A 13927-nucleotide genomic window follows, 5' to 3' on the forward strand; every position below is an offset into this window, starting at 1 on the left:
AAGCTAGTTCATTTCAATAGATAAATGGATAATGTCAAAATAAATTAAAATATAATATATATAAATCTACTCACCGAGCAGTGAAATTGTTTAATAATTCATTAAAACTACTCACCCAGCAGTGAAATTGTTTAACAATTCATTAAATTAAGCTACTCACTATGTAGTGAAATTGTTTAACAATTCATTAAATTAAACTACTCACCGAGCAGTGAAATTGTTTAACAATTAATTAAATTAAGCTACTCACCGAGCAGTGAAATTGTTTAACAATTCATTAAAGCTACTCACCGAGCAGTGAAATTAAGTAGCTTTAATGAATTGTTAAACCATTTCACTGCTCAGTAAGTACATTCATAAAATTATAGAGTTGGTTATAATGGTATGACGTTTTCATCAATAATATTTGATGTGTTTGTTAACATTTATTTTGAGAAAAATATTTTTTTAGGTGATGTTTAGCTTATATAATAAGCTCCAAAAAATACATTAAAATAGATGAACAACATTTTATTGACGAAAAATAGTTTATCCACATTAGGATAAATTATTATGAATTTATTATTCAAATTATATCTCACTCTAAAAGTGTATTCTAAAATTATGCATCCAATAGTTTTCCTCTATTGTCCATTGAAGAAAAGAACAAATTATAAAGAAAAAGAAAATAAAGAAATAATAAAAAATGCATCAGTTTATCAGTTAGATCTAACGTCCTTGCGTTCACTTTTGAGTCGATTGCAGAAAGAATGACAGATCTCCACTCTCCTCAGCGATCATCGACTCCAGGAGCTCCGCCGCGCTCCGCCACCGACCTCTTCGGGGATCCGACGGACGCTAACCCCCCACAATGGCTAAACCCTCCGCTGTTCCTCTCCGAGGACTTCGACGCCGAGACGTACATTTCGGACCTCCGCACATTCGTCCCACTGGACACTCTCCGTTCGGAGCTCAGGTCACACCTCTCCTCTCTTCAACGCGACCTCGTCGACCTAATCAACCGCGACTATGCCGATTTCGTCAGCCTCAGCACCAAATTGACCGACGTTGACGCAGCCGTTGTCCGAATGCGTGCCCCCTTGCTCGAGATCCGACACAAGATCTCCACTTTCCGCGAAGCCGTGGAGAGCTCGCTCAGCGCTCTTCACTCGCGGCTCAAGCAGCGCGCCGATGCCGGTGAGGCTCGGGAAGTTCTAGAGCTCTTGCTCGATACCTTCCACGTTGTGTCAAAGGTGAGGATAGGGAATCTCAGCTTCAATTGAACTTTCTACTGAAGCTAGTGTAGTTACTTCAGTTTCTATCTAATCCAATTGAATTATATAATCTTTAATATAGGTGGAGAAATTGATCAAGGAATTGCCGAGTGGGGCTACTAATTTGGCAAATGGAATAGCTAATTATGCGGACAATGGTTATTTAAGCAATGGAGTCTCATTTCAGCATACTGAAAAGGGATCGAATCTGAGAGAAACTCAAAGCATGCATCTTGAGCGAATTGCAAGCGAGATGAATAGACTGAAGTTCTACATAGCTCATGCGCAGGTCTGAATTTGCTCCCATTTTCTGACATTGAATCTCCCAGTGTTTCACTTTATCCCATTCAAGTTGTGGTTTTCTTTGAATGCATTCTTTGATTTTGTTGGGTGTGCTTTTTTTCTCTTTGTATTCTTCTGCTTCATAGTATAAATGTTATTTAGGTGTTTGTTTTGAGGATCAACTCCAGGAATGCTATAGATTGGTTTTCACTGCTTCTTGATATTATGAAGTACAGTTCTGAAGTTTTAAAACGTTATATCAATGGATTGATTCAAAATAATTGGATCCTGGATTAGCTTGTTCTCAGCTTTGTCCATAAGTTGTAGTATAACTCTATAAGATTTATTACTAAAGTTATGGTGTTTATCCTCTAAGCTCAGGTGGAGCAAACTATTAACAAGAAAGCTATATTGTCCATCTGTGATAAAGTACCTAGCAAGTTGTTTTGATAACTTATGTACTTCTCTGTGTGATGGCAGTACAGAATATGCCTTTCATTGAGAACATGGAGAAGAGGATACAGAATGCTAGTTCATTATTGGATTCAAGCCTTGGGCACACACTTGTAGATGGACTTGAACATAGGGATGCACATGCAGTATACAATTGCTTGCGTGCATATGCTGCCATTGATAATACTAGGAATGCTGAAGATATATTCCGCTCCACTGTGGTGGCACCATTGATCCAAAAAGTCATTCCACAAAGTCTTGGAGTTTCTGGGGCATCTGGAGATGAACTTGAACAGGACTATAAAAAAATCAAGCAATATATTGTAGCAGATTGTAAATTTTTACTGGATATTTCATCAACTGGTATGATTGCTTTTGCTTATTTCCTGTTAGTTATAATGTTCTTGCATTTTGGTTTAGATAATTTGCACAAGAGTTTTCTTGTGCACGACAGATACGTACCAGTTATGCTTTGTTCAAATGAACTTTTCCAATGTCACATGCAGAAAACTCAGGCCTACATGTATCGAGCTTCCTTGCAAATTCTATCCTTAAAGAGATTCACTCTACCATCCAAAAAGGAAAACCAGGAGTGTTTTCTCCTGGAAGGCCTACAGAGTTCTTGAAAAATTACAAAGCAAGCTTGGATTTTTTGGCTTATTTAGAAGGTAGTTGAAATCATTTCACAAGTCTAGAGTTAACTAGTCAAAATCAATCTACTTATGTGTTCTTATTTCTCAAGGTTACTGTCCATCAAGATCTGAAGTGCTCAAGTTTCGTTCTGAGGTTGCATATACTGATTTTATGAAGCAGTGGAATGTTGGGGTCTATTTCTCATTAAGGTAGATAAATGCATTCTGTATACTGCTCATTTCAAATTGGGGATCCTATTTTCTTTTGGTTTTGCTTTGTATTTTTCCATTCTACCCTCAATTTATTCTTGAGAGAGAGAGAGAGAGAGAGACTGTGGGAAGGTTGGGCTTGAAAAGTAACTAGTAACTGTTAGAAAACAAGAATGACATGTATCTTTCTTGGATCAGATTTCAGGAGATAGCTGGGGCCTTAGATTCTGCCCTTGTGGTTGCTAGCCTTGTACAAACGTCATCTGAGGAACAGAAGCCACAAGACCTAATCTTGAAGCAGAGTGCTACCCTTTTAAAGTGCTTGCATTCCTGCTGGAGTGATGATGTTCTTGTGCTTTCTTGCTCTGACAAGTTTCTACGATTATCTTTGCAACTTCTTTCCAGGCAAGTTTTTCTTGTTATGTATGCACACATAAAATAAGTAGATCTTAAATACATGTACATATGTGAATTTTTATACATATATTTATAATATGACCTTAGGCTGTTTATCTATTTGACTGAGTCCCTAAATTGTATAGATATTTGCCCGTCTTACCACTGTAGATACTCTAGTTGGTTGTCTGCTGGATTGGCTGCACGAAAAGCTGGCAATTCAAGCCCCAGTCCTGGATGCGAATGGGCTATTTCTTCTGCCTCAGATGACTTTGTCTTTGTATGTATGCTCTCTTTTCACTAGTATTTTTAAAGCCTTCTAAATGAGAGAAGTTAATTATGGTTTACTGCTTGCAATTTTATCTGCTTTGGTGTTGTTCTTCATGCTCTCCTCTAAGTCAGCAACTTTTACAAATTGTACTGGAATTCTTGACCCTTAGTCAGGACAGGTTTTAGGTTCAGTGCCAGTTTTTTTTTGTTTCTTTTTTTCTTTTTTTCTTTGAAAGAATAGGAAGACATTGAATTTGGTTCAGTGAAATTTACAGGAACTGTAGACAGATGTTTGATGAGGTAGGTCTGTGGGTGTGCTAGAGATCTAAAAGGGTCTATGCTATTTGAAGTATTTCTGTGTCTTACAGAAATTTCCCACTAAAATAGAAGATTTCCTCTTCCCCTTCTTCCCATGTTTTGATAAGAATGTAGACCTTCTAAACTAATGGAGAAGGGGGGAAGTGTCCTGTTTTATATGTTTTAATTATTGATTTAGTTTAGAACAGTTTCATATGTACACAGATTACAGCTCTATACAGTGGTTGAATTTTGTCTTAATGAGTATTTGGTAAAGTGATCAGAGTGATAATATACTTACAGGAGGTGATTTTTTATTATAAGATTTATTTATTTATTATTATATTTTCTGATTTTAACTTTTTCAATTTTATTTCTCAACTCTTTATGTCCATGCCCTCCCTGGATCCCTCTTAGTTATTTAACTGGCGTGTGCATATTTCATACAGCATTTATTTAAAATTCGGCATGTAACTAAGGTTTTGTATTGCAGATAATTCATGATTTGAATTGCTTGGCAGAAGAAGTTTGTGGTGCATACCTTGCTCATGTACTTGAGTTGCTCAAGTCTTGCTCAACTGAAGTACTTGATTTTGTAAAACAAAGTATTTTACAAGGTGCAAAGTCCCTTAAAGATCTTCTGCCCCTTGTGATAAGCGCGATAGTTGAGACAATAGTTGAGAGGGCTGTGGATGTAAGCTTTTAATAAGTTTGTGTTATTAAAATCTCATTATAATTTGTTTGTAGAATATAAAATATTTTGCTATTTGGTGATACAATCTCTTGCTCACACATACTACAGGACATTAGACAACTGAAGGGGATAACTGCTACATATAGGATGACAAACAAGCCCCTACCTGTCAGGCATTCCCCATATGTTTCAGGTGTACTCCGGCCATTAAAGGTACATTTTCTTTTGCTTGTAAGTTTGTAAGTTTTATGCTACTTTAATTTATTACGGAATATCATTTAACCCCAGAGTTTTGTGTTGATTCGTCACTATCCCATGCTAGAGTATTTGGTTGATGTGAATGAGTTCTCTACCAGTTTCTAAGGAATTCTTCAAAATTTTGAAGATTCTGGTATAGTGAAGTGCTTCATGCATAAAACAGCCCAGATCTTGATCTGGAGCATGATAATTAATAAGCAAATCTGTTACAAAGATGTTCTTTTTCTACGATTGATTTGGATTGCCACTATTAAATCTATATTGACAATATCTCCAAGCCTGCAACACAGAGCTTTTGTCCTTGTGTAGAGTACTGACTTTGTTAAGGAATTGAGAATAATAATGAATCCTTTCAGACTTTTTTGGATGGAGAACGGGCTACAACATACTTAACTAAGGAGCTGAGATTCGAGCTCTTGCAAGGTGCCGCCTTCAAAATTACTGATCGTTACTATGAATTAGCTGCAGACCTTGTCAATGTGGTAAGCAGATATGAAGCTTAGTTTGCTTAAATATAAGATCCTGAATCCTCTCCCTTATTTCCCACTCCCCTTTGCCCTCGCACAAGAAAAATCTTCTAATAGGATTTAAATCTTGGTTTCAGGCTCGGAAAACAGAGTCTTCACTTCAGAAGATACGTTTGGGCGCTCAAAGACGAGCTGGAGCAAGCTCAGACGTTTCAGATCATAACATATCTGATACCGACAAGATCTGTATGCAGTTGTTCCTCGATATTCAGGTGACCAACATGGTTCAACAAGTCCTATAAACACGATTAATTCACATTTATTCTTGAGAGCACTCCATGGTACATTTGTTTATCCTTTTTCCACTTCTCCGATTATCAGGAATATGCCCGGAACCTTTCTTCCTTAGGGATCGATGCTGCTACAATTCCTTCTTATCGTTCGTTATGGCAGTGTGTTGCCCCTACAGAAAGGCAGAACATAATAAGCTTGTAGAGTGCTGCTGCCAATGGTTTGTTCATGAATAGTTATGACTGCCTTTCAGTTCCCCGGAAAAGACGGTTTCGAAGTTATATGCTGACAAGTGCTTGCTTCTATGATTCAACTGGGAATGTCAACAAATTTGAAGAGGGAATAGCAGAGAATCTTTTATTGCTTGTAATTGGCCATACATACAAACCTTTTTTCTTTTGTAATATCTGAGGACTTAAATTTTTGACTCTTAACAGGTTGGAGATTAATATTCAAATTTATTCTATACAATTTTTCTCCACAGAGCACCTCCACCATCATTCATTTTGACAAAGTTAACTGCTAGCTTACTCCACCAATTAGATCGAACATCATGTCAGGATTTTCCAACTATTATTTGCACAATCCAATGCCTTGCGGCAAGCATCATAGGGGCAAACAAAACAAATGATAAATGACAAACCTAAAATCTTCATTCATAAGCTAGTTTTTGTGATGGAGTTATTGTCTTAGTTTAAGTGTTGCTCTCGTTGAAAGGCCAGAGTATGGACTGTATGGTGGCAAAGGGCTATCTAGAAGGTGCCGGCCTAGCAGAGGAGGCGGCTTAGAAAAGGGCTACCTAGTACTTGATAAGGTTTGGAGTGAAGCCATTTAAAAGGGAAAAAGTGAGAAAGGACTACCTAGAAGAGGGTTCACTCATTCGATGCCGGCCTACTGAGGAGACGACCTAAGAAATGACTACCTGGTGTTTGATAAGGTCCGGTGTAAAGCCATCCAAAAGGTGAGAAGGATCATAAACAATATTTTCTTTTATATTTTTAATTTGCATAAACTGTATCCACAGCTATATATGAAATTTAAATAAATTCATATACAAATAAAATTTTGATATAAATTGTTAAAATCCTGTAACAGGCTAAAACAAAATGTCGCACTTGCACTCAATACCTTAATATGATTTTGACATGTTTGATGTATTTCATAATTAATATCAGAGATGTTCTAAAATATGTTCAAGTTTGCATTAAATTTATTTTAGTTTAGAGAATTGCTTAATTTAAAGTGATTTTATTTATAAATATTCTGCAGTGAGCAACAAGCAGTAAGGTGTCGTGGTGTAGTTGGTTATCACGTCAGTCTAACACACTGAAGGTCTCCGGTTCGAGTCCGGGCGACGCCATTTTCTTCATTCCAAACCATTTTGTACTAAAAGCTCATAACACCTGCTGTGTATTTTGCTTCATGAAAAACAACTGTGCGTTTGTAATTGTAACCATGACTATTTTTTTCATGTAGTAAAACAAAAAAATCAATAAATAAAAAATAAATAAATTTATGAAATGTGACCATTCCAATGTTAATTGCATTCTAAATACAAGGCAGAAACTATAATTTAGAAATTATAATTTGGTTTTATCTTGGTTTCTCAATTCTCACCAACAAAATAAAATATTAGCTAAAGTAAACTCTTAAAAGCATCCCAAGGTATATCTCTTTCAATATAATCAATGTTGGATGGGTTAAATGGCCCTTTAATTCTGTCTATATACTTAATCTTTGCCTTTGCTGGAAGGACACTTTTGGTAGGATCCGGAGAAGTCCCGTAGCTCAATGATGACGAAAATCCCTATCATAATAAGTACAATATATATTTAGAAGAAAAAATTGTAGTAAAGGAAATTATGAATTTTGTTTCCTGAAAAGTAATTTTAATTTCTGTAGTGATGTAATTATGTTAATTCGTCTATTTTGTTTTTTTGGGTGACAAGGAAAACTGGCAACCACAACTTATGGTTGTGCAGTGAGTAAATCCCCTATTGTAACCTTAACAGATAAATGACTACAAGAGAGTAAATAATCATTCTAAGTTACCCTTCTAGGTTACCCATAGCTGACCGATTCAAACTAAGAAGGTTAATAAGCCGCCCTCACTAGGAGTCAAACAACCTTAGTAATTCATATAATTTTAAAAATATTATTTATTTATTTATTTATATGCATTATATATACCATGAATTGTAATTGTAATTGTAGTGTGATCATTGTTGGATTGAGTAATTTAAAGATGACAACTAAAAACATTTTACCTTGAAGATAATGACTTCAACTTCCTCCTCATCCACAACTGCCTTGACAAGAAGAGCTTCATCTTTAACAGACTGACTGTAAACTTCCAACATTGCTATTTCAGCATTATACCCATCTTCTTCTTCATCTTCATTGTCATCATCATATATAACTCTCCTCCTAGAATGCAGAAGTGAGCCCGAAAGGCGTCGGGCCGCCGGTTTGAGGCCATTGATAGATGAGGAGGAGAAACTCAGTGAAGATGGATAATGTAGAGTAAAACCAGTGGGAAATATAGGCAGAGAAGGAGGAGGTGAGGATAGGGAGAGCAATGCTGCATAATACTTCAACATTTTTGTGCACTTTAAGGGTAAGATAAAAGAGATAAGGTTGGAGTATAGTTTTTCTATGGTCTCATTGTAGCCTTGTAGGACCATATTTTTTTTTGTGTGAAAGAGATAAAATTGACTTGTTCTATTGTCTGCTTGTGATTTAGAAAATATTATTATTGTCCCTTTAACCAGGCAAATAGATTTAAGAGAGTAAATACAATGCATTGGTTAAATGATATATTTTAGTGACGAGAAAAATCTGCAACCATTACTCAAGGTAGAAGATGTAAACTGCACTAAGAAAAATTATAAGTAATAAATATTTCTAATATTTTAGATTCTTGTCAGAAAGAGTACGGTGTGCATTGGAATTATAATTGTTATTTGTTTAAAAGCCCTAGGCCAAACCTTACCACCCATAAGGGAAAAATAAGTCATTCATAATTCCATATTAGTAAAATTGAAGGTGAAATATAGGGGTGTGCAAATTTCGGATAATTTTCAGTTAACTGACCGAACCAACAAAGTTCGGTTAACCGTTTTCGAACCGAATTTTTTCGGTTCGGTTAATGGTTAAAGGAATTTTAAAATTTCGGTTAACGGTTAATTCGGTTCGAAAGATCGGTTAACCGAAGTTTTTAATATATATATATATATATATATATATATATATATATATATAAATAATAATATAAATATAAATACTAATTTGATATTATGGATGTTTGGAGTTTATAATTCATGTTTTTTATATTTTGTTATGAATTTATTATGATATGTATTTTATTTTAATTAGATTTATTATTTTAGGTATTATTTTTAGAATTTTAAATTTTACCTTTAAAAAGTTCGGTTAATCGGTTAATCGAAAAAAATTTCGGTTCGGTGAATTCGATAGAGCAAACTTCGGTTCGGTTAACGGTTAATGAAAAAAAAACTTCGATTAATTCGGTTCGGTTAAAACGGTTCGGTTAACCGAACGGTTAACCGATTGAACACCCCTAGTGAAATATGTGTTATACACAAAAATAAATATAAATGTTGTATCTATGGAAAGGGATTTTTTAAAATCCAATATAGTAAAGTCCGGAGATTAATTAATTAATTATGGAGTTATGGAGTAAGATTATAAAGTCAAAGTGAGATTAGAAATAAGGAAAGTGAACAGCTGAAGAGGGGCAAGGAAAATTCTTTACCTTTTGTGTTCTGTGAAATCTAGGTATAAGAACCCCTCAACGATATTATGGTGATTAAACTTTTCTCTCTATCATTAACCCTACCAACAGGTTTGTCATAACCCTAGCTACTCTTTTCTTAATTAATCATCACAATCTTAACCTTTTCTTATTGTCTGTTCTTTTGTTACATAATGTTTTTTTTTTTTTTTTTTTTTTGGTTGTTAATTATGTTATTCTTCTTGCCGTAATTAATGCTAATTTGCTATCCCTTTAATTTCTTGTTTGATGATTTTTTTTTATTTTTTATTTTTTTTTTTGATGGAGTAAAATCCGCAACCACCATGGGAAGGTGCGCACCTAAAAAATGAACTAATTTTGATTTTGTGTCTGCATTATGATCCTAGCAGGTAATAACTGATGTGGAATTGAATTTAGAACTTTGTGGTTATCAAACCAACCGCTCGACTAACTTGGTCTGAGCTGTTCTTAAAAAAAAAACACAAAAACTTGGTCTAATATATGTGTGGTTACTAATAAAATTTTAACTTATTCATACACAATGATACGAAGAATGCAATACGTTTTTGTTTTTTTTTTGTTTTTTGATTTTTTTTTTTTTTGGTACAAAGATTTAGTTTTCTTGTTAAACATATATATAATTTTGTTATCAATTTTTTTTTCTTTATTTGTAGGCTATTGTGGAACATCTAGACCGCAAAAAGAGCATTATTAATGGAAAATGAAGCCCCTCCCCCGGTAATATATGTAATCCTATGATTTTGTTCATCTTACATTCTCACCTATTGAGAAATTCTTGATTAATTTTAATTTATTTATGAATCAGTGAACATATATTTTAATTTAGTATTTTGAATTTTGTTATTCCATTGATTGCTAATGGATTTTAGGTAAAATAAGATTTTACAAATTCATCAAATATAATGCAACTAAAGTACTGCTTTAATTGCCTTTTTTAGCAGATTAATTAAGATCTGTCCTATGTTTTTCTTTTAATAGTAATGATAGAAATTTGCAATCACTATTTTGCGTGTCATATTTTTATGTAATGACCCGTAAATCACACAAGAAATATGTTGTGTGACGGATTCGACTGCGACGATGTGACAATAATTGATTTTTGGTACTATGTTTTGTTTATATTGGTACTGCAAATGAGGTTTAATTTCGGGTTTTATTTGTTGCAGAATTGTGTGTTGGAAGTGAGTTCTTGTTTTTGTGAGAGATGTTCCAAGAAAATTGAGAAACGTTTCTCAAAAATCAAAGGTACACTATTATGTTGTGTATTTTTGTCATTAATAGTTGTCTGACTTTGAACTCCGGTTACTTTTTATTGTTCTTTTTATCTTATTAGCTAAAAGTAGAATGAAAATTCACATTGATACTACAAAAATTATGCTAGACTATAACTTAAATATCACTCTACAATTTCTTGTGAAATCAATGTTAAATCAAATGTAAGTCTAATGAGTGTTCACCCTTTGGTTATTACTCTTAAATTCTTCAATTCATATTGATCATGTTTTGTGACATAGTTAGCTTATCAGCCAATTTTGACTGATCATTCATTATTAGCTGTTTGACTTGGTTAAACAGCCAATATAAGTGTTTAATTAATTAGCTTTTTGTAACAACTTATTGCTCAGCTCCAAAACATTAAAATTCAAAAAGTTGCTCAAAACAGTTTTTTTCGATCAGCCTTTTACAGGTAATCAACCACCAGCTATATATCAACTAACAGCAAATTTACCAAACATTTTTCACTATTAGCTAATTTTATCTACTAATCAAACACATTAACATAATCAGCTAACAGCTATTTACTAAACACCTAATTGTGGTTTATTATTGGTGGGTGCAGGGGTGATATCAGTGGTAGCAGAAGCCAAGAAAAAGTGGGTACACATAGCAGGCACAACAGATCTTGGGAAGCTCCTACACGCCATTGAGAAGAAAGGGAGAAAAGTACAAGTCATATACTACTGCAAGATGATTAACCTCTCTAATTATCAACCCACAAAACAAGAAGACACACATGACGACAAAACTACTAAACATGGACCACAAAAACATTATTCTACTTCTTCTACTTCTAGTACTGAATCCATGGAAAAAAACAGTTTTCCAATTCGTCGCAAAAAAGATGACGAAGAAGCAGAAGATCATTTCGCTTGCGGAGATAATAGCGACGATAATAATGGTAACAATGAGGACTACGAGGATGCCCACGCGAAGTACAAGAGCCGTGTGCACAAGCGCGAAAGCCATTCGGCGGCGGCGGCGGCGGCACCAAGGGTGGCGCGGCCGCCATCGCCACCGTGGGCGAAGGCTCATGTGAGGGGATTTGGCGACGATTTCATGGATGCAGACGTGGCGTACCATTTGAGAAAAATGAGGAGCACAGTGCCTCAGCCTATGAGTCACAGCGGATACATGCACGTGCAGCCGCCGCTGCCGCCGCAATACGGTGGATATTACGGCGGGGGAAGTAGTTATACCGCAGCCTATGAAGCTGCGCCGCCGCGGGCGTATCAGTATGGTTATAGTCCTTATTATCACGGATAAAAGGGAGGTTTAGCTAAATGTATCACCATTATTGTGTCCCTATTTTAATAATATGGTTGATTTCAAATGAAATTTATATTCATTTTAATTGATTTGTATTTTGATACATGACCAGGACTATGTGGTCTAATGGTATCCGGGTTGGACTTCCATTTGGAAGATTATGAGTTCAAGCCTCAGTGGAGGCGTTATTGGTTCTTTGTGTTTCAGTAGGTTGAGAAAGTATATGAACAGATACTTCAATGTAATCTAGCCAGTAACTTTAAAAAAAAAAAAGTATTTTGATACATGGAATATAGTGAAAAGCACATTGACTCAATATTTTTTTTTGTGAGAACACTCTAATCTACTCATAGTAATGACTTTGTTTATGAAAAAGAATAGTAACGAAGAAAATGTAAATTTAACCAAAGAATAGTAAACAAACGAGTAGAGTGTATATCCAGCTTGGTTTTGAAAGGGTTAATAACTTAATTAATGTCATATTAAACTTAGTTATAAATTAGAACTATTTATGAAACGGATCACAATAGGGTGTCGTGGTGTAGTTGGTTATCACGTCACACTGAAGGTCTCCAGTTCAAGTCCAAGCGACGCCATTTTTTATTGTTTTAACCGTATTTCCAGTTTTCCTTATGAAAAAGGAAGATCTTAATTACTAGCCTTTAATTGCTCCATCCAAGACTCTCACATTGCTGAGCCTGAATCCCAGGTGATACTAAATATTTCCTTTCCAGTACTATAGCCATTAACATTAATTGTTAACCTTTCCAAGAACTTCATATACTACCTGACTGAACATACACCAACAGCTTTTCAAACCATGGCTTCATACAGGTTCAGAAGATTTAGGAAAAATTTAGCCTTTGCTCCTTCTCTTATGTCCAACCCAGCCAGAGGCTTCATCTCTTGACAAATCCAAATTAGGAGGATACATTACTTATCTCCTTTTGGTCTTGTTTGCATAAACCGGGGGAAACTCAAAGCAACTTGCACATGCGTGACACTGCACCTACGCAAAACCTAATTCTCAACACTTTCACTTTGCTTTTCATTTGCCGCTGTGCCGCCCTTATCTGATCTCTCTTACTAGCTTCACAATGGCCATTATTTTCTAATAGTAATATTTTCTCTTCCTCTCTCCAAATAGCCTGGATTGTGCATATCTATATCCTTACTGGTCGAAATTCTTTCTTCATTTTTTCACTATTTATAAGTCTTTCTCTTAAAAGAGTTTAGTCAATTTCTTATAATAGTTTAATATGTTATGTTCGGAACTGATTTCTTTCTTTCTTTTCTTCATCCAACTCTAACAATTTACTCATTCCTTTTTAATTATTTTATAATTAAATAGGGATTGAATCAAAGATAATTTCACTTTGTTTTCCATCCCAAGGCTTCAGCGCACGTGCCTTGCACCTGTGTGCCGACCGCATCAAAGAATGCCGGAATCGGCCTACTCCGCGACCAGACACCTAGACCGCCTAGCAGACCGATTTGCTCACAACGCCAATTTTTTTTAAGGGCTATTCTCTCAAAACAACGTCGTTTTGAGTGAATAACCTTTAAAAAATAAAAATCGCCTCTCGAGTGCGAGACGCCACAGTCAGTCAGTCGCACTCCTCCGCCTCTCTCTACTTCGCTCTGCCAGTCCACCCCACGACCAGCCTAGACGCTTCTGCCTCCGCCTCCGCCAGTCCACCCAGATGCTAGTCGACGAGCGCTGCCTCACCTAATTCGCCTCTAGTTGTCGCAGCTCGCCCATGTAATTTCTTTATTGTTTTACTTTTTTTTTTTCTTTTGAATCTTTTCTCGAATTGGATTTGTGGACTTGTGCTGTGGAATACTGGAATGTAGATTGTGGAATACAAATTTTCGTTATCCATTTTTCATTTTGACCACTTGAAGTTGTGAGTTGTGAGTTGTGGCTTTGCGTCGTTGTGAAATTGTATTTTGACTTTTAAGTTTTAACTTGTAATTCTTTAAAGTTGTATACAATTTACAATTAAATTAATCAATTATAATCGTATAGATGTTTTTTATGTAATTAGGTATTTATGATTTTATGTTAAATTTAAAAAAAA

General features: G+C 35.2%; 2 protein-coding genes and 1 non-coding gene across 3 annotated transcripts; 2 read left to right on the forward strand and 1 right to left on the reverse strand.

Annotated features, from left to right (window-relative positions):
• The first annotated feature begins 704 nt into the window (after nucleotides 1–704).
• LOC109166885 (conserved oligomeric Golgi complex subunit 2) lies at nucleotides 705–5984 on the forward strand. The gene is made up of 12 exons (XM_019315784.1): nucleotides 705–1232; nucleotides 1336–1542; nucleotides 2021–2351; nucleotides 2495–2656; nucleotides 2731–2830; nucleotides 3029–3235; nucleotides 3398–3506; nucleotides 4287–4487; nucleotides 4596–4700; nucleotides 5102–5227; nucleotides 5350–5484; nucleotides 5594–5984. Exons 1-12 carry the CDS (start codon nucleotides 750–752, stop codon nucleotides 5705–5707), a joined length of 2280 nt encoding a protein of 759 aa, XP_019171329.1. The 5' UTR covers nucleotides 705–749; the 3' UTR covers nucleotides 5708–5984.
• An 805-nt stretch (nucleotides 5985–6789) lies between these two features.
• Nucleotides 6790–6863, forward strand: TRNAV-AAC. Its single transcript has one exon. It is a non-coding gene; the product is annotated as a tRNA-Val (tRNA).
• A 250-nt stretch (nucleotides 6864–7113) lies between these two features.
• Nucleotides 7114–8138, reverse strand: LOC109166840. Its single transcript, XM_019315716.1, has 2 exons — nucleotides 7771–8138; nucleotides 7114–7310 (listed from the first exon to the last, which is right to left on the reverse strand). Exons 1-2 carry the CDS (start codon nucleotides 8101–8103, stop codon nucleotides 7140–7142), a joined length of 504 nt encoding a protein of 167 aa, XP_019171261.1. The 5' UTR covers nucleotides 8104–8138; the 3' UTR covers nucleotides 7114–7139.
• Between the last annotated feature and the right edge of the window lie 5789 nt (nucleotides 8139–13927).

The sequence above is a fragment of the Ipomoea nil genome, unplaced genomic scaffold (assembly GCF_001879475.1).
Source record: "Ipomoea nil cultivar Tokyo-kokei standard unplaced genomic scaffold, Asagao_1.1 scaffold3109, whole genome shotgun sequence".
In the NCBI taxonomy this organism is placed as follows: Eukaryota; Viridiplantae; Streptophyta; class Magnoliopsida; order Solanales; family Convolvulaceae; genus Ipomoea; species Ipomoea nil.

What these genes read in the sequence shown, in the direction of transcription:
- LOC109166885 (XM_019315784.1), top strand. Translation starts at nt 750, where the DNA reads ATGACAGATCTCCACTCTCCTCAGCGATCATCGACTCCAGGAGCTCCG. An exon ending in ACTGGATATTTCATCAACTG is followed by an intron (nt 2,352 to 2,494) that starts GTATGATTGCTT and finishes TGTCACATGCAG; the next exon opens with AAAACTCAGGCCTACATGTA. An exon ending in AGTTGTTCCTCGATATTCAG is followed by an intron (nt 5,485 to 5,593) that starts GTGACCAACATG and finishes TCCGATTATCAG; the next exon opens with GAATATGCCCGGAACCTTTC.
- LOC109166840 (XM_019315716.1), bottom strand. Translation starts at nt 8,103, where the DNA reads ATGTTGAAGTATTATGCAGCATTGCTCTCCCTATCCTCACCTCCTCCT. An exon ending in TTGAAGTCATTATCTTCAAG is followed by an intron (nt 7,311 to 7,770) that starts GTAAAATGTTTT and finishes TTATTATGATAG; the next exon opens with GGATTTTCGTCATCATTGAG.